Genomic DNA, 25357 nt, shown 5'->3' on the forward strand with positions numbered 1-25357 from the left:
ATATAGTAACAGATATACTGATTTTTATTTTTTATTTTTAACAATGCGTTACAAGCTACTATAATTTTAAAAAGCCGAGGTGAAATAGTTACCTCAGTCGTCGAAATTAACCGTAAAATAATGCTTAAAAATGACTTAAATAACTTAAAACGTCAGTTCCGTTCCGAAAACCTTTACTGTGAAAGTTCTAGCAGGAAATTGAGTATTTGCTGTGCTTTCCAGCTTGACTGTCTGAGTTGCGGTCAGTGTTGACAGAGGCAGTATGAGACGCTACTCTGCTCGGATCGTGCACGCATGTGGATATTTGGAGGAAAAGACAGTTTGACAGCTCACTCACAGAAAAGGTAAGCTACAAGTCTGTGCTCCAGATATCTCTTACAATCCAGGCATGTCTTCCACAATTATTATTGCAGTGGTTTTATGAGGCTTTACTTGAGTAGAGTGTAAATAATTGTCCATACAGCTCAGGATGTTGCTTTACCCTTGGGGAAAAGAAACCTAACGCTATGCAATGCACAAGAAAAGTTAAAGTAGTTTAGGATTATGGGAATATAGAACTTTAAGATGTATATAAACTTAATGGTAATCACAAAATACATTGTAAGTTCCCATAGAACACATTATAGAAGAGTGTCTATAGCAATAAAGGATATGTAGAGAAACTACTGATGGCCTCAGACTCAATAAAATATCTTTTAGCGATATTTAAAGCTGTGTCTCTCTCTAAATGGGGTTTTGTATACATATCATTGAGGATTAATGCAGGTTGGAGGAAGGTCACACCCCACGCTGGCTTGTCGCCTGCTTCTACTGTTGCAATTCTAAGTAGCATATGAATAGAACAGAGTAGAATGGAATAGTGTCGTTGTGATTATCTCCTCTAATGTGAAACATGGCAGATGGCCGATGAGTCCTTGGTCAACATCAGGGAACCTGCAGTCAGTCAACATGGTGTTAGAAGTAAATGACACTTGACTGTAAAGACGGAAAATATTGCTGTGACTTTAGTGGAAGCTGATGGCGCTTCCTGGCATTATCTTCTGATACAGCAGCTTGTAAAAGAAGGAGTGGTGTTAAAGGGGATGTCTGCTTAAAGGGGGATAATAAAGTATGAGCAATCAAAAACAGATCCGAACTGTAAATGGAAGGTTGCGCTTGAGAGTGACTTTCAGATTGCTTTAACAGAGGTATACATACACAAGCCTGCTTGAAAATGTTCCTAGCAGGCTGGATGCGTTGACAAGTGTTTAGTATTTTCTCTCAGAATTTGCATTTCTCCTGGGTGATTTCCATTCACTTTTACGTGCACATTAGCAGTCATAAGAAAACCCTCTTAAGACTGGAGGACATGCTTTCATTGAAGGAGTAATTTCATGTTGCCTTCTGTGCCTGATCCCCACTGTATACATACTCACCTCACTGATATTAATCAAATCTGCTTTTATGTCGCCAGGAAAGGCTGCATCCTGTTCTGTTTTGTGCGTTTCCATCTTTAATTGTCATTTGAGAGCAGTATCTTCAGCAAATACTGCAATACCCTCTCAGCTTAGTGGCACCAAGCTGCAACCCTTACACCCTAGACAGCAATCTTAGACTTGCTCCTTGCTTGACGTTTCAATACCTCAGAACGTTTCCTGGAGTCTGAATGTGCATCTGCCCGTGGGAAACTTTCACACCACAGTACCAGTGTCCCAGTGTGTCTGTGACTGGAACAGCCTACTCTTGCTGGCCAGCTATTGGTATATTAATAGGCCATTTGGCTGCTACTTTGGTCCCAGCCCCCAACTCGCTTTCTTGTTTCATAACACAAACAAGCCAACAAGCACCCCCTTCCTCCTCCTTTTTCTCTCCAAGTGCATGAAAAAAATTGTTTATTTTAGGCTTAGTGGCAGATAACTGACATGTAGGGTTGCAGGCTGTGTGTAAATAATAGGTGCAAAGATTTGCTATTATCTTATATGACAGGAAATTGGACAAATAATTAATTAATTCCAGTTGAGATTGTGGAAGTTATTTCCTTTTTGCTCTAAAGCTATAAAAATCTTACTTGTCAGTCTTTTACGGGAACCAAAGCTGCTTCAAGAATGGCGAAAAGTTTGAATGTGTGGGATACAGAGGGGAAGATCAGAGTTTGTTTATTCTCAGGGGGAAAATAAGGAAGGACCATGGAGAAGAATGAGATTTAAAATGAAAAAAGACTGGAAGCTTTGGTGGTGAACATGGTGTCAGACTGACCATTTGAGAATTGTGTGATGGTGTGCTGTCTCCCACACTGGCTAATAGTTAAGACAAACTGCATTGTTACTTTTCCTTGTTCACTGGCAGCTGGCTGTTCGGTGGGAGAGCTTGCGTGCAACTGTACAAAAAAAAATTGCAATGAGATGGTCTGTGTTCTGTACCACCCGTGCTTATTTTACAACCCCTGGGACAAAAAAAAAAAAAAAAAAGAAGACATACGAAACAAAAAAGGCATCAAGTGGCATAGCTCCAAGTTGGAGGAGCTATTTTTGGGTCCTGCAATGGGAACATAACCAAGTCCATAATCAGTCATACATGACAGCTCAGTTGCTGTAAATCCCAGGGTAGCTGGCTCTCATAAGTGATTTACAGGATCAGACAGTGTTAGGAGACCTCTTTCCACAAAACGTACGGCCAGAAACACTGAATACTGGTGAAAGGCAATGCGTCCGTGATCGTTCAAAACATACGCAGAGCCTAGCCTTAAAACAACGTGCAGAATGATCCTAAACAAACAGTACATGTTGTCTAGACCAATTCACATTCCAGACATGTATTTGAAGTTAAACTGGGACATTGCATGCAAAGTGTATAAGTGCAGTGCATCCTCTCAGTCAATCTTTGTCTGTAAGGTCAAGTACCCCGTTTGACCTGTAACTGAACCTCCTTGTGGTCACTGCATAATGTAATCTTTTGTGCTGAGTAGTGTTCTCCCTTTCCAGCAAACTTTGTTAGCGCCCAGATTAAATCTGGTCCCATTTCAACGCAGTTGTAGCCTGCTATCGTTCGCAATGAGCAACACCCCAAGTGATATTATGAACTATCATTATATGAATTTGTAAAGTGTGAAAATTGCACAGAAGACTGATTTTTAAATGAAAGTAACTACCATCTCTATTTTGTCGACTGTTTTAGTAAGAGAAGTGGACAGAACACAACACTGAGACCCAGGACTAAACAGCAGACAGCAATGTGCCCCAACTGCACTTATTTTTCTTAAGAAATTTTTATATATTTTTTTTAAGGATATTTTATTAAATGTAAACATTCTCCTGATTTATTTGTTCTTCTTTGCACTAAAACAAATCTGTTGTTGTTACTTATTGGTTATTACGCTATTATCTTACTGGTCCGGCTCACTTGACATCAAATTGGGCTGTATGTGGCCCCCAAACTAAAATGAGTTTGACACCCCTGTCATAAATATATTAACAAACCTACTGAGCTTTATCAACAAACTCCTTTTGGCTTCTCTTATCTCGTTGTTTTGGCTTTACAGCATATTTACCGTATGAGTCCTGCTTTCATTATTCTAGGTTATGGTAACAGCAGGACCAGGCAGCTGCACACCATCAAAATACAGACAAAGTAATCAACTAGCTCAGCAAGCTAAAGACCCAAATGTTTGTTTTTATTCTCTTGAGTTTGTGAGGATCACAGTAGTGGTGGTGGCTTGGAAGCATAGTATGCTTAGTAGCTTCGTCTCACACCCCTACCTCATGAGGCCCATGTCCGGCCACCCTCCCACCACCCACAAGTGCAAGCAATATAGCTTTAAGTCCGATACACACAGAAAGTGTCTCAGAAGCTTTTATGACATCTGTCACTTTCTTGTCACATTGAACAGATAAACAGTTATTCCATCAAATGTATCAAACAGCACACACCGTACAAGTACGAGACAAATGCCACCAAATCGCATGTTTTTTTATGCCTCAAATTCTTTCCTTCTTGTTTCTGCTCGTCACAGTTTAACTTGTACAATTGATTATTTATATTGTAAACTCTTCAGATTGATTTGATTTAATTTCATCTGCCCACTTCCTCTCTGATTAATGAGGACAGAGAGGCTGAAAAGAAGTTAAGGTCATTATGCACTAAGAAGATGTAGAAAACCCTGCTTTAGTGATTACATGTTGCACACATCTCATTTTTAACACAACAGAAATGTTAACAGGATTGCTGACTTTGTCTTCACTATGAAAAGGCCCTTCCATGTCCCTTTGTGTGCATTTAACAATGGCTTATTTTTAACCGGCTGGGCTCTTTAGAAGTAGAGTGGGTAGAGGAGGGTAGAGGAGGGAGGAAGTGGTTGCAGGATGACAGTGCTAGATAATGCCGTCCTCCTCATCCTTCATCCTTCCTCAGCCTTCCCTCAGATGTGTTGCTTCTGTGCGGTCCTCCTGCTGGAATACAAATAGGAATAATGTGTGAGCAGATGAACACAGGCAGGCATGCACTGGGACACACATACACACACTTCAGTCTCGAGAGAGCTGCATGTGGCTGGAACTCTGACACATTGACCTATAAGACAGTCAACTAGATCAGCTTACTGGAGGGAACTTAAAAAAAAAAAAAAAGAGAGATATTTGAGTGCATTATTGTCATTGTACATCAGTATAACGAAATTCTACATGGCACATCTAAAACAAACGTTAAAAGAGTTTATACAGTCACAAATGTCCACAATCATACGCCCATGGGGTCCAATAAATAACATGATTTGAAAACAATAACTAGTATGCTATACAAAATAGTGTGCCAGTGCTGTTTGTTGAATTCACACAGAGCAGAAAAGAAAAAGTTCTTGTTGAAATGTAACAGAAATTGACATGGTCACATAGACATGAACTGAACTAACTTTTATGCACGGGGTTCAACTACCTTTTGTTCAGTACTGGAGAAAGTAAAACTAAATTATTATATATGTTATATTGTTTCTGTAGAATGAGTGCTTATAATTTTGATACTTTTGCAGTTACATTTTGCAGATGATGGTTAAAAACTTTGATGTGTGCATTGATGTATTGGTATATTTAAGCAAGTGTTTCTTATATAGTTTAAAGAGATGAGCAGAATTAACCGGTAACAATTGTGTGGTGTGTGTGTTATGGCTTGTCATTTTTGGTCATCTTTAAAGGAAAGTTTTTCTCCTTCTGGTTCTCTCAGCTGTTTCTGGTATTGTCTTATCTCTGTCAAACACTCCCATCTGCTGCACAAGATTCCCTAATTGTTCCTTTGGGTTGTATTTGTTTTAGTTTAAAAAAGGATTATTTAATTTTCACTTGTGTTGCCGTCAGCTGCAGAAGAATTCAGCCAGCTACTAGCTTTTAAGGTTGTTTTTTTGTTGTTGTTGTTTTTTAAATTCAGGCTTTTAGCGCTGGCTTATGTTCTGTTATATCCCTTTGTTATATCAGTGTGTCTGGACCTTCTCAAGTTAAGTGCAATGCTTCACCAAAGCAATTGTTTCCAGTTATTTAATTTATTAAGGCAAAATATATATATTTTCCTGTAGCGAATATCAAAGTTCTTCCTCAAGCCTGAAAATCTGAAAATGACGAGACGTGCAATACCAGTTAAACTGCAACAGTAAAGGCTTTTTTGGTTACTTATAACTCAAGCAGTAATGACCTCCAGGTCAGGGCAAAACCCTGATTGACGTCACATCAGCATCTGCAGTCCGTTTTACTGGATGTGAGGGCTAATAAAGCTAATTCTGGTTTACCAAAACAACAATGTTTGGATTTCCTATCGTTCTAACTGATGACCCTCCGAGAGAAGTAGCTACAAAAATACATATCTTCCATACAAGCTGTTGGCTTTTTTAGAGTTTAACAAGCAAACATTTGGTCTTGTTTGATAAAGTGTCTACATGTAAAGGCGGTATTCTTGTCCAGACGAAAATTAAGATTTTCTGATCCGCTTTTTATCCATAGCTGTAACATTTTTCTGTGGAAAAAGTAGACACCCTTTGCTTCAGCATGGCCCCTTGGCAGAAACACCTTTTTTAGTCTTTAGGCTACCACCGACACTAACTTTTATTTTCTTCCAGACATTCTTCCAGACTTGTTAGTTTCCCCAGAATTATCATTCTACTGAAATTTCCACTTGTGTTTCAGCTTTAGCTTTCAAATAGACTGCTTCACATTATCGTCAAGCAATCCTTGATATATTTCAAAGCTAAATCAATGACCACAAGCCGGCCAGTCCCTGAAGCACCAATGTTGCTCCACAAGTATACCCAACACATACACTGATGAGCCACAGCATTAAAACCACTGACAGGAGAAGTAAATAAAATTGACCATCTTGTGACAATGCAATGTTCTGCTGGGAAACTTTTGGACCTGGCATTCGTGTGGATTTTACATAGACATGTACCACCCACCTAGACCAGACCAGGCACCCCACCCCCTAGCAATGACATTCCTTGATGGCAGCAGCCATCCCCAGCAGGATGCAGCCTGACACAGACACACACACAGAAACGGTTTAGGACCAACTCAAAAAAACATGAAGAACAGCACAAGGTGTTGACCTGGCTTCCAAAGTCCCTACATCCCAAACTGATCAAGTATCTGCGGGATGATCCACAGAGGCCCCTCCCCTCAACCCATAGGACCCAAAGGTCTGTTGCCAGACACCACAGGACACCCTCATGTCTATTCTCTGATGAGTCACAACTGCTTTGGAGGTGCAAGGGAGACCTGCATAGTATTAGGAGGGTGGTCATAATATTATGCATGATTGGTGTAAAAGGTCTGCTATTTGTTTTTCTAATGTTCTCTTCTTTTTCCTGAATCACCTCCAGAGCAGGTCAAATATGTATGATCTCTCTCTGACACATGGACTCTGACACTCTTGTGCTGATAATGCTGAAGTACACAATCCTGTACAAATTGGCAGCCGTTCCACATAGTAGAGTACTTGCAGATGATTTTCCACACAGTGGAGTGATTTAGTTTGAAATAATTTGGAGAATGTTTTAAATCAGTGCCACATTTAGAGACATCCAGAACCTTATTTGCCCCTAAGGTACTTGTAAAACTCTTTAGATTTCTGGCATGGTGACACCACACACAGAACAGCAGACCTAGATGTCAGAGGTTTAAATAAGACAGGTACCTTCTGATCTGCAGACAGAAATATCTGTTTGCTTGTTGAAATAGTCAACATTTTCTATGGGATGTGCTTACTTTTGCATGGCTGTTGTTCATGGTAAGTTTCAAGAGTATGGCGTGAGCCATTCTCGAAAATAACTGGGATCAAGAAGACAAGGGTTAAAAGAAAAATCATTCTAAATATGCTCTAGTCCGCCAATATAATTGTGCATATTGTGCAAGTGCATATTTTTAGTTGCTACAATGATCTAAAACAGAGTTCCACTGCAGTAGATATGAGTTTTTTTCCCCAGCAGTTACCTCAAATGACCGGAATGCAGTGAGGTTCCGAGACACGCTGTGCTGTGTCTCTTGCTTTTCCCCCTACTTGAAAGTGTTGTTGAATGTTCTGCTGATAAAGTCACCACTGCTTCTCTTACTGACACATATTGTAGCGTACATCTCACTTCTAAATGGAAATTACAGTTCCTTGGAAGCTGTCCAAGGGTCATTCTGGGCAATCTGAAATGACTTCCGGTCTGAGTGGACGCTGGCGCGTCTTGCTGCCGCTACTCACCAGTAACTTTTAAGTGTTTCTACGGCCTTACGGCCCTATGGACTGTGCAATCTCACTCAAGTGTAAGCTAAACTTTCCACTACCTTTGGATTAACTATGATCGGATTGTTACTCCTGTGTGTTTGTGTGTGAGTGGGCAAACATTAGCCTGTAGCTACCTGTTTGACACACCACCACCTGATCGACACACCACCCGGCTTCACGACTCCTTCTGGCCGTTGTGGAGCATAATGTGGCTACATCTGGTCTGCGTTAGCCTGGGCTCTCCTGTCCTTTCTCCATCAACCCGTTTCCGGCTTGCTACAATACTCTGCCGCTGAGCTTCTTCGCCTCCGCTGTCACCTGTTTGAGCCTCCGCCGGCAACTCTTCACCTCCACCCGGACATCGCTCTCCTGCCTCGCCGGAGATACATCCATCGGGGGTCTCGCCGGAATTTCCACTTCGACAACTCCAAAGGAATAAAATCCTTCTGGTCCACCACTCGTCACCCTCCGAGAAACACCGACCGGGTTGTTGATCGCACTGTGTTAGCCAGCCTGGCTAGGTCGGCTAACACTCCCGTCAAACATGACAACACCACCGTCAACTTCGGTCTGCTTAACATCCACTCACTCACGAGCAAGGGACATCTTATCCAGGAACTCCTCACTGACCGTAAGTTAGACTTTCTCTGTTTGACCGAAACCTGGCAACAACCCAACGACTTTTCTCATCTAAACGACTCTTCTCCACCTGGGTTTGTTTACATCTGTCAACCCCGTGGCTCAGGGCGCGGAGGAGGTATCGTGATAATTCACTGCGAGACGTGGAAAGTCCAGCCTGTGCCTATACCTGCCTTCAGCTCATTTGAAAGCATAGCGTGCAAACTGTCTGGACCTACTCCCACCATCATCGTCACAGTCTACCGTCCCCCTAAGCCACACAATGACTTTTTAAATGATTTTGCTGCTCTTCTCACCCATCTATCTTCTCTCTCTCCTAATGTAATACTGTTGGGGGACTTCAATATACATATGGACAACAGTAATCTGCCTCTCACCGGAGACTTCTCTTCGTGCCTCGAGAGCTTTGGTTTTCATCAATTCGCTGACTTTCCCACCCATACCAAAGGTCATACTCTGGACTTAATCTGCTGTTCTGGTCTCACCCCCTGCAACTGCACAGCTGATGATCTCCACATTACCGATCATTTCCTCATTTCCTTCAGTGCTACAATCTGTCTCTCCATCACCAAGACACCACGCCTCATATCATTTCGAAATATCAAGGACATCGATGTGGAAGTCCTCTCCTCATCTATCGACAACATCTCAAATCCAGTCTGTCTCTCCACCCCTGATGATCTGGTTACTCATTACAACAATAGCCTTAACAACATTCTCAACTGTCTTGCTCCATTCTCCAACCCCCAGACTCTCTTCCCACCCACATGTACTCAGCCGATACCTGTAACTCCCTGTTGCTGTTTTTCAACGAGAAAATTCACAAAATCCACCGTCATTTAAAATCCAACTCTTCGCTTCTCTCCTCCTCTGAACTTTTCCCCCATTGTCGGCTATTCTCCAGCTTCAAACTCCCGTCCGCTTCAGAAATCACAGACCTCATCCAGAAATCCAAGCCATCCACGTGTCAACTAGATCCCCTCCCCACAACTCTGGTCAAATCCTGCCTCTCCTCTCTGCTCCCCCTCATTACTGCCATCATCCACTCCTCACTTACCACTGGAATTGTTCCTCCACTCTTCAAAGTTGCTGCTGTCACCCCTATACTGAAAAAACCTGGTTCAGATCCTAATGACTACAATAACCTCCGCCCCATCTCCAACCTACCTTTCATCTCCAAAATCCTTGAAAAAACTGTTGCTACTCAACTCCACTCCCACCTATCTCACAACCACCTGTATGAACAATTCCAGTCTGGTTTCCGCCCCGCCACAGCACAGAAACTGCTCTACTAAAGGTCACAAATGACCTCCTCATGGCAGCTGATTCCGGTTTACTCACCATTCTCATCCTCCTTGATCTGACTGCAGCCTTCGATACCATCTCTCACTCTATCCTCCTCAGCAGATTATCCTCCATTGTCATCTCTCACACCCCCCTAGACTGGTTTCACTCATATCTCTCAGGCCGTACCCAGTTCATCCAACTCAAGTCCTTCAGATCCCAGCCCTCTCCCGTTACTTCAGGTGTGCCCCAGGGCTCTGTCCTGGGGCCCCTCCTCTTCATCACCTACTTCCTGCCCCTTGGTAATATCTTCTGCAAATTCAATATTCACTTCCACTGCTTCGCGGATGACACCCAGCTCTACCTATCCACCAAACCAACTTCCACCCTCCCTCCCTCCTCCCTTATCACCTGTTTATCTGAAATAAAATCCTGGTTTACCTCAAACTTCCTAAAACTAAACAGTGATAAAACAGAACTCCTCCTCATGGGCACCAAATCCACACTTTCCAAAGCTGACAATTTTTCCCTCACAATCAACAGTTCCTTAGTCTCCCCCTCCCCCCAGGTTAAGAGTCTGGGTGTCATCCTCGACAGCTCACTATCATTTCAGTCTCACATCAATAACGTTACCCGGTCTGCATACTTCCACCTACGCAATATAAATCGTCTCCGCCCCTCTCTCTGCCCCCACACCACTTCCATCCTTGTTCACAGCCTTGTCACCTCCCGCCTTGACTACTGCAACTCTCTCCTCTTCGGCCTCCCCCACAAATCCCTCCATAAGCTTCAAATGGTCCAGAATTCAGCTGCTCGCATCATCACCAAAACCCCTTCGTTTCACCACATTACCCCCGTACTGCAGCATCTCCACTGGCTCCCAGTCAAATTCAGGACTGACTTCAAGATTCTTCTCCACACCTTCAAGGCCATACATAACCTCGCCCCTCCTTATCTCTCGGATCTCCTCCACATTGTCACCCCCTCCCGCTCCCTCAGATCCTCCTCCTCTATCCACCTCTCTGTGCCCTCGGCCCGCCTCAGTACCATGGGGAGCAGAGCCTTCAGCTGCTCTGCTCCCCAACTCTGAAACTCACTACCACCGGACATCCGAAACATCGACTCTTTCCCTCTCTTCAAATCCAGACTCAAAACCCATCTGTTCCAGAAAGCTTATTCCCTGTGATTGCACTGTTCCATTTTTTATTTATTTATTTATTTATTTTTTCTATTCTGTCTTGTCTTGTGTCCTTGTGTTATGTACAGTGTCCTTGTGTGTCTTGAAAGGTGCTTATAAATTAAATGTATTATTATTATTATTATTATTATTATTATTATTATTATTATTAAATGTAGGTCATAATTGATTTAGATGAAAAGTGTCCTTTCATCAGTATATGATTTGATTAAAATTCAAATACATGACAATCCACACAACCGAACAACGCAAATATACATTTGAATATTTGTGTGGCAGTGGTAGTGTGACAGTCTGGTCACCCAGTTAGACCTAGTTCAGGAGGTTAGATAGATAGATAGATAGATAGATAGATAGATAGATAGATATTTTATTTATCTGAAGTGATCTTCAGTTTTAGAGACTTCTATGTGCAGCCTGGGATGAGGACAAGATTTTTATGCTTCTGATATCTGGGTCCTGGCTTCTGCAGTCGTCCACGTGTAATGTCAAAAGTTCAGGGAGAGATGCCTGCAGCGCTCCTGTGGAAACTAATCTGGGAGAGCTCTGTGGTCATGAATTCAGAGCGCTTGATTTCCATAGTCCAGAGCAGTTTCCCTCATCAGATGAGAGGAGAAGCATAAATGTAGCTACAATTGCCTTAGAGCAAAGTCATCCTCATCATAAAACCGCTTAGAGTTTGTCAGCAAACTGTAGCTGGTTGATGTGTTTTTACTACCTGCTAAATCTGAATAATGACCTTCTTACAGCACCTAGTCCCCATGCTCTTTATGTTCCTACAGAAATGCAGACATTGCTGACATTGCTCTTCTTCTGTGCTAGTATTAAAACATTACAGAGCAGTAATACTGAAACTCTTGAAAAGGGATGATAGTGCAGAACTCTAGCCAAAGCAAAATTGTAAAGTTATTGTTCTATCTAGACACCTCATAGTCAATAAAGGTATGTCAAAATTCTCTATTTCTCTCCTACATTGTTGTCCGTTAGCCAGGACTGGCTAGTTTTATGTGTGTTCTACCTCCCAGCAAGACCATACTGTACTGAGAGGGCACAATTATTAGAGCCACCTTTTCTTCATTTTGAACCTGTGGCTCATTGGCAAATCTTAAAAGAAGAAAAGAGTTGCGTGACTAAGCCCTTACAAAATGCAGCTGATGATAAGTTGTCCTATAATCTGACTATAACATGCTGTATGAATTTTTGGCTTTGGACATGTGTGATGGAACACTTCCTAGCACTTTCTACTCTCTCTTTTTTTGTCTTTGTTCTTGAGCCAATCAAATCAGTCAGAATACAGCAATGTACAAGTGTATGTGCAAACAATAATCTCCAGTGCACTTTTCATTAAATAGAGAGATTTCTAATTCACTAATTTAGACTCTTACTAATTTGGTCACTATTTACACATACTTTATATATTGTGGAGTGCCGGTTTAGTCCACTCACAAGAAGCAGTTTCATGGTCTGTTGTTCCTGTATACAAAAGACCCATTTGATAAAAACACCAGAAACCTTGAGCTCTTCGGTTGCCAGGATACAGCCATTACCTATTTTGATGATAAGTTTCTGATGATTAACACTCAATAGTATTTTTTATGAGTAAAGTTTCCAATAGCTGATAACTTTTTGTTGTTGTGTTATTGTGAGTCTCCTACATGTGGAGCACTCATGGGTCCATATTGTTTCTACAGCTGTTAACCAACAGACAAACCATGCATTCCAGTTTGACAATGACTGCTCTCAGACCCTCTAAACATCACACTGGAGAAAGAGATCAGGGCTCCTTTAAAGGAATACAGAGCTATTGGAAGAACTATCAACTAACGGGGATGCCAATAATTGCAGATGTTTTATTTTGTAGATCACTGGCTTTGCTGCTATAAAAGCAATAAGCATACACTATGTTAAAATATGATACATTTCCAGTTTTTAAATAAACATGACTGTTTTGGATATAAAATTAAATGCAAACAATACTGAAGCTCTGTTCTGGTCAGTGCAAGATGTATCATTGATGCACCACTTTTATCCCCAATGCTATTATTACCATGCTAGCACAGACTAAAAAATGTATTAAAAGATTGTATATAAAGAGCTGAGGCTGGCAGGGGACTCCTAGAGTTTAAGCGGCCACAGCCTTAATGACGTACAAATACCCTCATGCATCATTAGGGACATTTTTATCCATTTGGGCAAATTTTTTCTCTCCACCTGGCCGTCATTTTGGCTGTGTTAGTGCATGTGGCACAATTTTCTGTATCAAAGTCTCTCTCCACACAAAGTTTGAAATACCCCCAAAACTGCTTTTTTCTGCATTACAAAAATAAATAAATAAATAAAATAGTTATTTTCCATAACACTAATGTTGGGAGGCTGGGGCTTTATTTATTTTATTTTTTTCAAATCAGTCTTGGATATGAACAAGAATATCTTAAATATTGATTTGAATGCATTATTAGTTTTTGTGTAGCATCAGATGTAAAATTTACTACTCTCTTGTGACTGTAGTGGACAAAATGTTTGTTATTTCTATAGTCTTTGTGCTTGTGTTATTGAGCTTAGCAGACTATCTGTCTCTACCCGGCTGGCCTTAGACAGAAAGGTCCCTCCATATGAGCTGGGTTCTGCTCAAGGTTTCTTTTTTTGTCAATTGCGGGAACCTCCCAAAGGGATCAATAAAGTTATCTATCTATCTATCTATCTATCTATCTATCTATCTATCTGTTTACAGGGAGTTTTTCCTTGCCACCGTCGCCTTCAGGCTTGCTCTGGGGGCTTCAGGCCGGGTTTTGTAAAGTGTCTTGAGACAATTTGTATTGTTATTGGCGCTATATAAATAAAATTGAATTGAATTGAATTTTAAGGTGTGTGTGCGCCTGTGTGTGTGTACACACAGCAACATATGCACTCTTTCAAGAAAATAAAAACATGGGCCCCTTCTCTTACTGCACTTTATTGTGAAGAAAACAAAAACAATGGTTGGTGTTTGGCGCTTGGCTGTCTGATCATTTCATTACTTTGACAACCAAGGGGCAAGATGAAGATCTTCTTCTCAGTGGAAGAGCGTAAGAATGAAAACATGTGGACTGTAACTCCCAGAGAGAAGCAGGAAAGTGAAACATCCTCAGAAGGAGAGTCTGATATTGGCTTTGTGGTCATATTGTGCTGCGTCCTGTTATTCCACTCCTGATCTTTTTTTGGTAGTTTTGTAAAGTTCTGAAGTAGTTATGCAGAAGTCCACCAAATATGCAGAAGCAAATTTATGCAGAAAAGGCAGAAAAAAATCAAAAAAATATATATTAATCAATTAAGTTTTATAGTTTTTTGGACGTGGACATTTTTGTTTTTTGTCCTTAATGACTCAAGAGGGTAGTAAATTATACATTTTAGATAGAACATTTCTGTTCGGTTGGATATTTTAACAAAGAGGTCTATGTGAAATGACTCAGTTTTGGAACAGTTTTTATAGCAAACCTTGGGCATGAGGCTGCATCTAATTGCTTTATTTAATTAAATTAGTAACGTTTGTCTGGTCTTGATACTAATTTATTATTGTACAGGAGTTTTTCATGCAGTTCAAGTAGTCTTCAATAGACACAGTCTGCATTCAAAGGTTCACACAGAAATAATATTCTCAAACATGTACCTGTACCTGTAAAACATCTCTTATATTAGTCCATGTTTTATCCTCTGAATCCCCTCTTGAGAAGGGTTGGGAGTTTATAAGTTATTCGTCTTCTCACTCCTTTTCGAATATGTATTTCTATGTTTAAATGTTTTGCCTTACTTTCCTTTTTTATTTTGGTTTGCATATTCGAAATAAACGCTTCAATCAATCAATCAATCAAATCAATCATGTATGTGGTTTTAGTCTTTCGAAGCTGAGTTGTTCAACAAGACAATGTCACACACAGACTCAATGAGAGACAGAGTGACTGAGATAAATGTTGACATGACAGTGTAGGAAAAGAAGTCAGAGGCAAGTTAGGAGGAAGAGACTGTCAAACAGTGACTATGAGAGGAAGAAGAAGAAGAAGTGGGGTAGTGTAGATATGTGTGTCTAAATGTGTTTTGTTTGACCCTTGTCTAAACAGAGCACGTCCTCATATACACACAAATATCAGCATGTACAAATATGCCCAAAAAATGTTGCCTGTGTAAAGTATGTTTGTTTAGGGACATTTGAACTATTTACAAGCTGTGTTTCTTTTATTACTAGTGTTTCTGCATCTTCCTCACTTAATATAGTCAGCTTTTTCGGGCTGGATCACCTCCATTAAAAATTAGAGGTGATGACCCTGGAGAAGATAAAGGACAAGAAGAAGGGGAAGGGTGGCAGAGGAAGTGACAAATACAACAGCCTGACAGTTTGTTACTATAAAACGAAGCCAAACCAAGCTTCTTGGCTACAATTCACAGATAGATTGTGCACATTGTGTTTATTGGTGACAATGGTACACAGCGAGCACTGCCAAGGCATTATAATATGCGAGCTTGTGTTTCCTTGAATTTACAATGTCGTCATTGTGAACAATACATCGCTGGAGGCAACTGTGTACATAACAGATAGAAAGGCATTCGGTGTTTGGTTCTTGATGAATGGAGTTGTACTTCAAAATGTTTGTGGGTGTCATTGTGCACGCCATAGTTGCCACAGACAGAAACCCAAAATGCAGTTCATGGGAAAAGATGTCACAACTAACAAAAAATCCTTTGGCTGTGTTCTCATTCGTTGAATGGAAGAAATTTAAAGATAAAATTAGTGGGTTTGTTGAACAAGGCAGAGTAGAGAAGGAAAATAGTTGATGTGGTGGTGTGGCATCTTGTTCCATAAAGTCCAGGTGAAATAGGAGAGATACAAAGACAAGTTCTATAATGTCCACTTTTTATATTTTTCTTGATGGTTTTGAAATATTATATTTGCTTGATCAGGGGCTACTAAGAGTAACAACAGGGGTCACTTTTTTATTTCTGTCTGTTATTTAAACAAACTAGTGCAGTGCCCGTCGGAAGTATGTATTCCTATAGTGGGAGCCTACAGGTGCTGTGTATGAGGATTAGTGGAAATATTAGAGCGGTGAAAACCTATTTTACCGATATATTGTACATTTCTTATCCAAACAACGTCAAACTTAGAAGTGCACATCTTCGTGCCCGTAGCGAGACACCTGCCCAGTTTCAAATCAATCGGGCCAACGGTTCGCGAGATATGCGTGCCACAGACACACACACACACACACACACACACAGACGGTTCTTGATTTATAGATAGATGGCGGACTACATGCTAGTTTTCCTGCCGGAGAAGATATTGAGCCTATTAGGGTTACCAGAGCAAAATATCATTTCTCCTTGAGTTTGGTTTCTTCTAAAGCCGATTTGTAAACAGTGCTCAAGATTTGTGCGCATGCTCCGCCTCTTCCTCTCCGTTTTTGGTGAATTTCTGAAAGTGGCTGTTTTTGATGCCATGGCAACCGGAGTAGTGGAAATATTAGAGCGGTGAAAACCTATTTTACCGATATATTTTACATTTCTTATCCAAACAACGTCAAACTTAGCAGTGCACATCTTCGTGCCCGTAGCGAGACATCTGCCCAGTTTCAAATCAATCGGGCCAACGGTTCGCGAGATATGCGTGCCACAGACAGACACACAGACGCTTCTTGATTTATAGATAGATTCCCCTTCCACAGTGGTAATTTATGATCTATATAATTTATAATTAGTGTGCAGGTTTGGTTGAAAAGGATGAGCAGTTTAAGGAAGCTTTCAAACAATCCAAACAAATCACTCAATGGTTATATTGAGTTTGGAGATAAACTTACACGAGTATTAGATCTCAGCAGCATCAACAATGCCAAAAACCTTCTGGGTTTGTGCTGGAAACTGAAGCAGCAAGTAGTTTCAAAAGTTTCAAAGAAACACTACCATTTAGCTTCACTATAATGAGCAGCCTTTACTTTTAACTCATTGATGTTGCTGTTGCTACAGTCTAGCTTCTGCGCCGTTTCCTGTCTTTTTGGTGAGCAAAACTAATTGGCTGTGGGCTCATGTTTAATAGTCAAACATGACAGCACTATAAAAGATAGCCAATCTGAATATTTCTCAAAATGACAAAGCATCCCTTAACATGTGTGAATTCACAAGAGTAATAGTAAGAAGTGTATGGTTAAATCTGTTATGCTCACTGAATAAATGCATGGATTCAGTCCATACAGAAGCCAGTGAAATTAATACATTTCCACATTTCCACCTTATTCTTTAGCTTTCTTAATATTCAAAATTTAATAGATACATAGAGAGATAGATAGACAACTTTATTGATCCCTTTGGGAGGTTCCCGCAGGGAAATTGACATCTCCATCGCATACAGCACTGTCAGACATACATGTACACGAATTATATAGAAAGCAGTGAATAAACCCCAAATACCCAACACCCAGAAAAGAATAATAATAATAATAATAATAATAATAATAATAATAAATATTGTGACTGTACATGGTTAAGAAGAAAAATACCAGCTGCATATTGTTATTGCACCCATGTTATTGCAGATTAGTTAGAAGGGTCAGAGAATCAGGATATCAGGAAATCAGGAAACTGGCTGGGTCTTCTTGTACAGCTGTCCTGTGTTGCTCGTCCAGTCCAGCTTGCTGTCTAGCCACAGCCCAAGATATTTATATGTCTGCACGACCTCCACCTTCTCCGCTCCTATCAGAACTGGTCTGGGGTTGGGTCTGTCCCTCCCAAAGTCAATGACCAGTTCCTTAGTCTTTGAGGTGTTGAGCTGCAGGTTGTTTGTGTGGCACCAGACAACAACATCCCTCACCAGGCTCCTGTACTCCTCCTCTTTGTCGTCTCTGATACACCCTATGATGGCCGTGTCATCTGCAAACTTCTGAATGTGACACGTTTCAGAGTTGTAGCAGAAGTCGTACACGCGGTGTACAGAGTGAAGAGGATAGGGGAAAGTACAGTGAGGTGAGGCAGCTGGAAATCCAAGCAACCAGGCAGGGGTCCACTCGCATTCTGGAGAGTTTTTCCTGGAGTACAAGGGGCTGGATTGTGTTGAAGGCACTCGAAAAGTCCAGGAGGGTAATCCTGACAGTGCCTTTTCCCTTGTCCAGATGCGAGTGGGCTCTGTGCAAGAGGTAGAGGATGGCATCCTCTACACCAGCCTCTGCCCGGTAGGCAAACTGTAGAGGGCCCTCAGCGTGCTGCACCTGAGGTCTGAGGAGCTTGAGGAAGAGCCACTCCAGTGTCTTCATCAGATGTGATGTGAGTGCCACCGGTTGGAAGTCATTCAGCTCGCTGGGACGGTTCTTCTTGGGGACAGGAACGATGCATGATGTCTTCCAGAGGGTGGGCACTCCCCACACATGTCGGGTCCTGCTGCCTTTCGGGGCCGGAGCTTCCTCAGTTTACCCCTCACTTGGTCAGCTGTGAAGCGGGTGGGGGGGGATGCTGTGAGAGAGAGGTGAGAGTGGGCGGGTGGGGTGGGGGGATGGCTGCAGTGACGGTGGGGAGTGGAGTGTATTCACTGAACCTATTGAAAAGGATGTTCAGGTCGTTGGCTCTCTCTACACTTCCCTCCTCTGTACTGGTCCTTGCTTCGTGTCCTGTGACGGTTCTGACACCTTCCCTCATGTTGTTCTCCCTCAGCTTCTGCTCCACTTTCCTCCTGTAGCAGTCTTTTGGTTCCCTCAGGCATCGTTTCACCTCCCTCTGTGCTGCTTTCATCTCCTCCTAATGCAAATGCAAATTTAAATTACATTACGTTGTGGTTTAACGCTCCAATGTGTACGTGTTTTTTGTTGTTGTTGTTGTTGTTTTTGTTTATATTACCGACCTAAAATGACAGAAACCATCTTTGAAAAAATAATAATAATAATAATTAGAGGTGTATTTCAGTCCCATCCACTAACATCGAAGGGGTGGAGCTTATGACCTACACTGCATCCAGACACATGGGTGCAGCTCAGCAGGCTTTGGCTTCACTTTTGAGGAGCTCTTTTTGTTTACAGTCTATGAGCAAAATGAATTCCAAATGGGGAACTGAAACTTTTTGGGTGGGGGAACTTTGGGCTGACTTGCAGGCTACTATACTAACTGCTTTCCTGGCAAGTTAAATATCCAGTGTCACCATGTAAATAAGCCATAGTTGTTAAATGTTTCACTGGCATAGCCAAACTAGCAGTTTCCTTATAGCTGCTTCCAGCTGCTTTGCTAATATTAAGCTAAAGAGCTACAACCTATTGTCAGAAAAAAATGCAAACTTCCTAAAAGTCTAAGTCATTTGAATGAATTTGTGGTGATAGTTGTTTTTTTTTTGTTGTTTTGTTTTGTTTTTGTTTTTTTTCCATTTTACTTAGTCCATTAAAATAATTAGAAACTTTAACCCCAGCTAGCACTGCTCCAGCATCACAACAAGTCAGAGCAGACAGTCCCTTACAAGTTATACATACATTTTAAATTCTGTAACACTCAGAAGTCATTTACCACAGATGTTTTAATAATTACCTTTGTGTTTTGTTGTGTGCAACCTCTGCACACCACTCCCTCTGGTGAAAAGCTGCTACACAAAACCACTGAACATTTTGCTTTAAATGAAGCTTGAAATGCTCTCTGATACATAATTTATTAAAATCCTCTGTTTCTGTAGGATGGGTTCCAAAAACAACCCAGATGTCTTCCTCCTCTATTTCTTTAAATTTCTTACTCGCAACTGTCAAAATGTTTTCATTACTTTGGCCTGGATGGAGAGTTTCTGGGCATGGACTTGAAGTTTAACTGCTTTTATCATGTTTCTAATATTCCATTTACATGACTTTCTAGTAACTCTGTCTTGATAAAATGTTTTTTCCAGCAGTTTGAGAATATCAAACCATAGCAAATCTTCAGACTACGGAGTCATTACGCATGTCTTTATGCGTAATCAAGCAAGTTAACATCTGAAATTGCAGCGTGAAATTGTAATTGCAGTTAAAATCTTCATGTAAACACCGAACTGGACACTTCTTTATTGCCTGTATTTACTTTTTGTCATTGGCTGCTCATATAACGATAAATCACTACAGAGAACTTGCCCTTTTGCCCAAAAACAATAATAAACACACATCTGTTTCTTTGACCCTGAGTGGACAGTGGAGAGGAATGACCGCTGAAGCATCAACTTCCTGTTCTGATGGATGAGAAAGTACACATACTATAAATAACCATACATGAACGTGCTACTCAACCATACATTCACACAGGAGCATTTGAGTTCAGATAACAGCAATTTGGGTGAAATATACATGAATGTTACCTTGTTATTGCAAATTACATCTTCTTCACATGTAATCACACACAATGTCGCGTTTACTACACTTTTTAAATGTCTTGTTAGGGCACCACCTCCTTTTATCGTAGGAAGAACACGATTTAAGGCAATTTATCAGTCTCAAATAATTGCAATATCTGAAGGAGTGAGGAAACGAAACGGCGCAGCTGATGTAGGCCTCTCTTGGACCGGTAGACAGGTTGCTTGGTCTGCAACTCCAACACCCAGCTTTGTAGGTGTTCAGTTGAAGGCAGTAGATGACACTTTGCAATGTATTTGTTCGAAGAAGGAAGCCGGATGGTCACGTCGTCTCGGCTCGTTGCTATGGCGACAGCCTCTCGGTATCTTGATCCGTAGAAGAGATTGGATCTTGCTCTGATATCCCAGCTGACTACGCTGGCTAACTTATAAACGATATTGGTTTTCTTAATTAGTACTTCGGTTCGTAGAGTAGAAAAATTAATAAAGCTAGAAAAATCACTACAAAAGTCACTACAAAAATTGTACGTCGGGAAAAAGGTCTGACGAGAAACAAACAGAGCTTGGAAATTACTGCGGAACAATATCCAAGTTCTTAAAACAAAGTCACTTAGTATAAATGTGACTTAATACGGAAAGAAGAGAGTACGGAAAGAAGAGAGGAGTAAAAGTAAAAGTAGCTAGAAAAGTTAGAAGTAAAAAGTGCGGAGAAGATTGCGTGTCCCTCTGGTTTTACGTGTTAATTCTTCAGGGCGTGTTTTGGATCGGGTTTCCAAATTCTTTGCGCGGAAAGAGAAGGGAACGCCTACAGGTCTTTGTCTCAAGATATCTTATTGCCTGATCTTCTTAACCTACTTTCTATTACTTAATTTAATCATTCCATCACTCATCATGACTCGTTAGCGATGTTCTTTCCTGTGCAGCAACATTCAACATTACAACACGACAAGATGACGTATCTGAATGACAAAATCAAAATAGCTCAAAAGCATCAGTGAATTAACAACATCAGGTTCTTCAGGATATTTTGCTAATGAAAAAAAGGTTGGGGGTTCTAAAATAATAATTTCAACAGTTATAGCTACTACTTGTATAAGAACATATACACACTTTAATTTTAACAATGGTTTAAAAAGAAAGAAAATGTTTTTAAGAAATGCCACTTGAGGGCACTGTTGATCCATCTTTACTGTGACCAATTATGTGAATTTGGGCTAGGTTTATTGTACAAGGATCAAAATCGTGTCGTTGTGATCCTTAGCACCTCCTGAAAAACAATATATAACTTACCAGGTTATTACAATTTCGATAGTCATATTATCAAACTTAGCTTCTTTTTACAGAGGAATGCACATCAGAGTCTTCCTCTGGGAGAAGAAAGTTATTTACGACGTGTTATCTGTTTTCACTCCCCTGGTCACTCTGGGAGAGGGGGAGGAAGAAAGTGTTTGGCATGATTGCATGTGTGTGTCTCTGAAAAGGAAGAATTAATGAATCACAGACTTAACATAATGAATATAACATTGAGGCTTCTAGATTCTGTTCATATGAAGTATGAGAGGCAACTCATTCTTTGTAGTTCCTGATATTGTGTTGATGTTCTTTCGATTCAGGACTAATTAGATCGGAAACAGGAGTGTGAAATTCCACAGAAGTGTAAATCTGTCTTTTTGGCTCAGTTGACGTCCTCAGCATTCAGAGAGGCCCCTTAAGGGCCCCTTAGCATGGGTCTGTCCAGCATCTGGACATGGCACTTTTATGGCTAAGGTGTAAAGGTTTGTCCATTAGAAGGGTTCTTCCGCAGGGCAGTCTCTTAAATTTACTTTTGGGGGGGATAGCGGGGATGACAAGATCCCCTACAGACAGTTAACATAAAAACTATTCCACTGACCTCGTTCTTCTTTCGCCCTTAGAGACATGTGGAGGACCCTAACACTCTCGCTGCTAGTTGCGCTGGCACTGGGAACAGAGGTGAGTAGTAGTCTAGTAGCATCATAAAGCGTAGGAGTAGCATGCAAAGTCATTTTGTGCTTTTCCCGTTTTTAAAGCTTGGGATGCAAAATGTGGCTAATGTTGTGTGTGGTTTATATGTAATTCCAAATTATCATGTAGGGAATACACCGTAGACCCAACCTTTCACTTGATAATGTCAATGATATACTGTATTTTTGTATTACATTGTGCAGGTGTCCCAGTCTCAGGATGCAGGGTCCATGGTGGCAGATGAAAAGCCAGTGCAGGATCAGCAGGAGAATTTCAGTGAAATATCTGTGGTGCTCGGAGACGCAAGAAGCCAGATACTAGCCGCACAGTATGAGTGCTATCTCAAGATGATCCATGATCCTCCACGAGCAGAAGAAGGTGATAAGATTCTACTCATTGTTATTTCTTTTCACAGTTACATCTTCTTAATAGTATTAACACAGTCTGAAGGGGTTTTAGAATAAGAATAAGAATAAGAATAAGACAACCTTTAATAGTCCCACAATGGGGAAATTGCAGTTTGCAACAGCACACAGAAATGACAGAGATAGAACAGATAATAGACATATTGCACATATTAGGAGTGATCGCCATGGAGCCTAACAGCAGCAGGAAGGAAAGACCTTCTGTATCTTTCTTTCACACATCGAGGGTGAAGCAGTCTGCCACTGAAGCTACTCCTCAGTCCCATCAGGTCACAATGTGGGGCTGGACTCATCGTCCAACATGGAGGACAGTTCAGCCAGAACTCCCCCATCACCCACCTCCCCCACCGAGTCCAAGGGGCAGCCCAGGACAGAGCTGGACTTCCTGATGATCTTATCCAGCTTCTTCCTTTCCCTCTCTGTGATGCCACTGCTCCGGACCACTCCACACAGGATGGCCGACGCCACCACAGAGCCGGCAGAGTGCGGCCAGTTCGAACGTTTTATATGGCAGCGATCTCCCTGTTGCCCATGGTTACGGAGAAAACAGCGCTGAAAAGTGAAGCGTCTCTTCTCTTCTCGATGTAGTTTTCCTGCTCGGGATTAACGGCGGGTCCCACGAAGCATCTCCGGAGGGAAAACCACAGCGCCACGCAGGGCGATCAGCCGCTCCCTCCTGTAACCAATGCGCATGCTGGCCGCTTCTCGCATAGTCACGCCGCCGGCTTCCTGCATAGTAACGGTCTGGATGTTGTTAAAAATATTTGGCTATGGCGAGACTCCCAATAAAAAACAAAACTAAAAAAAGTGCAATGCTGTCTGAAAAAAGTATATACAAAAGTAATGTCCACAAAAAGGGAAGCAAAAAGTGAATTAAATTCGTAAAAAAGAGAGGTAGAGTAAGAGCTGCTGCATTTGCATAATCACTTCTTATGCAAATGTATTCACTCTATAAAAAAAAAAAAAAAACACAGTTCCAAAATTCTATTTTCGTTGCACTTACTGTAGATAACCTCAATATTAATCCAGTGGACTTGGCAATGACTGTGTGAACAAAAAAGAAAAAAGGAACATTTCTAGTCATTGGTTTGATCATTATTTTAGTCATCAGTACTATACAGTCTTCAAATGGGGTCGTATTTACTTTGAAAGGCGCCCTCTTGTGGCATTCTTGACCTCATTAGTGGAAATCTTCTTTAAGGTCAGAGGTCACGAGTTGTGATGCGTTTGCTGATGCTTTTCAGAAATGGTTGTGGTGAATGGTAAGTTAATATATTGTAATTTAGTTGAAACTTTCTTCAGTTCATTTCATTTTATTTATACACCGTCAATAGAAATCCAAATTGTCTCAAGACGTTTTACAGAACCCAGAGCCTGAAACCCCCAGACCAAGCACGAAAGGCAACAGTGGCAAGAAAAAAAACTTTTAACAGGAAGAAACCTTGAGCAGAACCCTGTTCATATGAGGGGACCCCTCTGCTGTTGTGTTACAGGGATAAACAAGAACACATTTGAATAAAGCTGTCAGTGAAAGAAGTAGTTTTATTACTGGTGAGTTAGCTGGTATGATGATTAAATGAAAGAGGTGTCATAAGCAGGCTGGAGAACTATGCATTCAGGCAGTAATGTATGACAATAAACCATGAACACAGACAGGTTGAGGAGGCCATAGCCACATATGAGTAGTATGCAGGTCCGCACATCAGAAACACACAGCTCCGGGATGGAGACACACACAAAATATTATTGTAATTGTCTTATTTATAATATGCAGTATGTAAGGAACATTTTGATATTTCAAACACCCTCATCTTCTCATTATGCCTTGGCATTTCTTACATTAAGTTAGCTGGCCATTAGGTTGCTAAACTGTTAGGTTGCCTCGGTGGCTTGTAGACGCTAAACAGTTGCCTAGCAGACTTACGTCACCACTTGAACATAACATTTTGTGTCCATGACTTATTACATTGTAACCACCACCTCACAAATTCCATTTGAAGGTAGCATCAATTTAGTTCAGTAATAAATTAAAGACTGTACGGAGCTTAAAAACACTGGCTAATTATTCTTGGCAGGCAATTCCATCAAAAAACTCAGTGAAGTGGCTGCCTAATGGAGCTGTGGCGTGTTAACCAGATTAACATTTTTAAAACACACTGAGATCTTTTTGACTGCAGAATGGGGTCATTATTGCCCCATGTGGCTGTTGTGGGGAAAATACCCACTACAATCACAGTTCTCGCTAATTTCACCAGTGCAGTGGCACCAAGATTGAAAAATAGCTTATTACCTGCCGCGATATATCCACACATCATCTGTGTGCCCCAGCACGTCGTTAGTATGTCTCGGTTTCCAATAAGTCACTTTTTGATCTTGGCGTCTCTCCACCAGTGGGTGCCTTTCAGCCTCAGGGGGCAATAAGGAGCCATCTGCTGTTCAGTGATCTAAAATATGGTTAAGAGACTATTTTTCTGTTGTGTACAGGACTGCACATAAATGTCTGAAATTTTTGATGAAAAAATAACATACACCTCATTAAATTATACAATTGTGGATAGAATCAATTAACATACAGCAATGCATATTACTGGTTGTCCTACCCATTAACAGTTTCCAGTGGGTGCACACTTAAAGAAAGAGAGGGGGAGAGAGGAAGTGAGTCTGAAAGAAAGGAAACTCGCCCTTTGTCTCTTTTCCAGCGCCTGTTACTACTATTTTGTACGTTACTGCCTTTGAAATGTTATTTTGTGCTTCATTTCCCAACATGCCACTGTGCAACCTTGTACTGCCAGGTTTCCGTCC

The 25357-nt window shown here is 41.1% G+C and overlaps 1 protein-coding gene across 1 annotated transcript in view; it reads left to right on the forward strand.

Moving 5' to 3' along the window:
* Nucleotides 1–294: 294 nt before the first annotated feature.
* Nucleotides 295–25357, forward strand: part of calcrl2 (calcitonin receptor-like 2) — a gene marked incomplete at its 5' end in the record, with an annotated part of 41713 nt that continues 16650 nt past the window's right edge. The window contains 3 exons of the mRNA XM_084553961.1: nucleotides 295–344; nucleotides 22061–22118; nucleotides 22334–22508. Of these exons, the coding sequence (XP_084410087.1) occupies nucleotides 295–344; nucleotides 22061–22118; nucleotides 22334–22508 (283 nt within the window). The remainder of the gene's footprint in view (nucleotides 345–22060; nucleotides 22119–22333; nucleotides 22509–25357) is intronic.

Source organism: Chelon labrosus (assembly GCF_963514085.1).
Source record: "Chelon labrosus genome assembly, chromosome: 10".
In the NCBI taxonomy this organism is placed as follows: domain Eukaryota; kingdom Metazoa; phylum Chordata; class Actinopteri; order Mugiliformes; family Mugilidae; genus Chelon; species Chelon labrosus.